At 66.4% G+C, this 679-nt stretch overlaps 1 protein-coding gene across 1 annotated transcript in view; it reads left to right on the forward strand.

Moving 5' to 3' along the window:
- Positions 1-679, forward strand: part of MUL1 (mitochondrial E3 ubiquitin protein ligase 1) — a 6,549-nt gene that overhangs the window by 471 nt on the left and 5,399 nt on the right. Inside the window, exons 2-3 of the mRNA XM_035901861.1 lie at positions 6-341; positions 534-634. Coding sequence (XP_035757754.1) covers positions 6-341; positions 534-634 — 437 coding nt within the window. The remainder of the gene's footprint in view (positions 1-5; positions 342-533; positions 635-679) is intronic.

A 679-nucleotide genomic window follows, 5' to 3' on the forward strand; every position in this document is an offset into this window, starting at 1 on the left:
GGCAGCGTCTTCCGCGGCAAACGCCAGAAAGTGGAGCTGAACAAGGAGGACCCGACGTACACTGTGCGGTACCTGGGCAATGCCGTCACCCTGCACGCCAAGGGCGAGGGCTGCACGGAGGAGGCGGTGGGCAAGATCTGGGCTAAGAGCGACGCAGGGGCCGGCGGGGCCAAGATGAAGCTGACCTTGGGACCCCAAGGCATCCGTATGACCCCCTGCGAGAAGGGAGCCCGCCGGCCAGGCCACGCGTACCTCCTGCACCGCATCACCTACTGCGCCGCCGACCGCCGGCACCCCAAGGTCTTTCGTACCTCCTCCGCGGCGGCCATAATAAAGTTAATGTGTGTTTTCTGCAGTGCAACGGCGCCTGTGTCTCGCCTGGACCCAGCCCTGGCAAACGGGAGAGGAAGCATTAAGCTCGGCACCCAGGCAGTTTGGGGGGGTTTATACCGAATTTACCCTCAAAAGGGAAACCGGGCTGGGGGTGGGGGGGCTGCAGGGTACCCTGATGCTTTCTGCACCCTCCCTGGCAGGCTGCTCAACGCCAAGTGTCCCTACCGCCCACCCGCCGAGAGGGCCCGCTGCGCCCCCCGTCTCAGCTCCATCCTGGAGGAGGAGGAGGAGGAGGCCTTTGGCACCGGGGCACCCCGGGGGGATGGCGGCCCCCCCGCCGTGCTGC

This window comes from Egretta garzetta, unplaced genomic scaffold, assembly GCF_000687185.1.
Source record: "Egretta garzetta isolate BGI_Z169 unplaced genomic scaffold, ASM68718v1 scaffold69, whole genome shotgun sequence".
Classification (NCBI taxonomy): domain Eukaryota; kingdom Metazoa; phylum Chordata; class Aves; order Pelecaniformes; family Ardeidae; genus Egretta; species Egretta garzetta.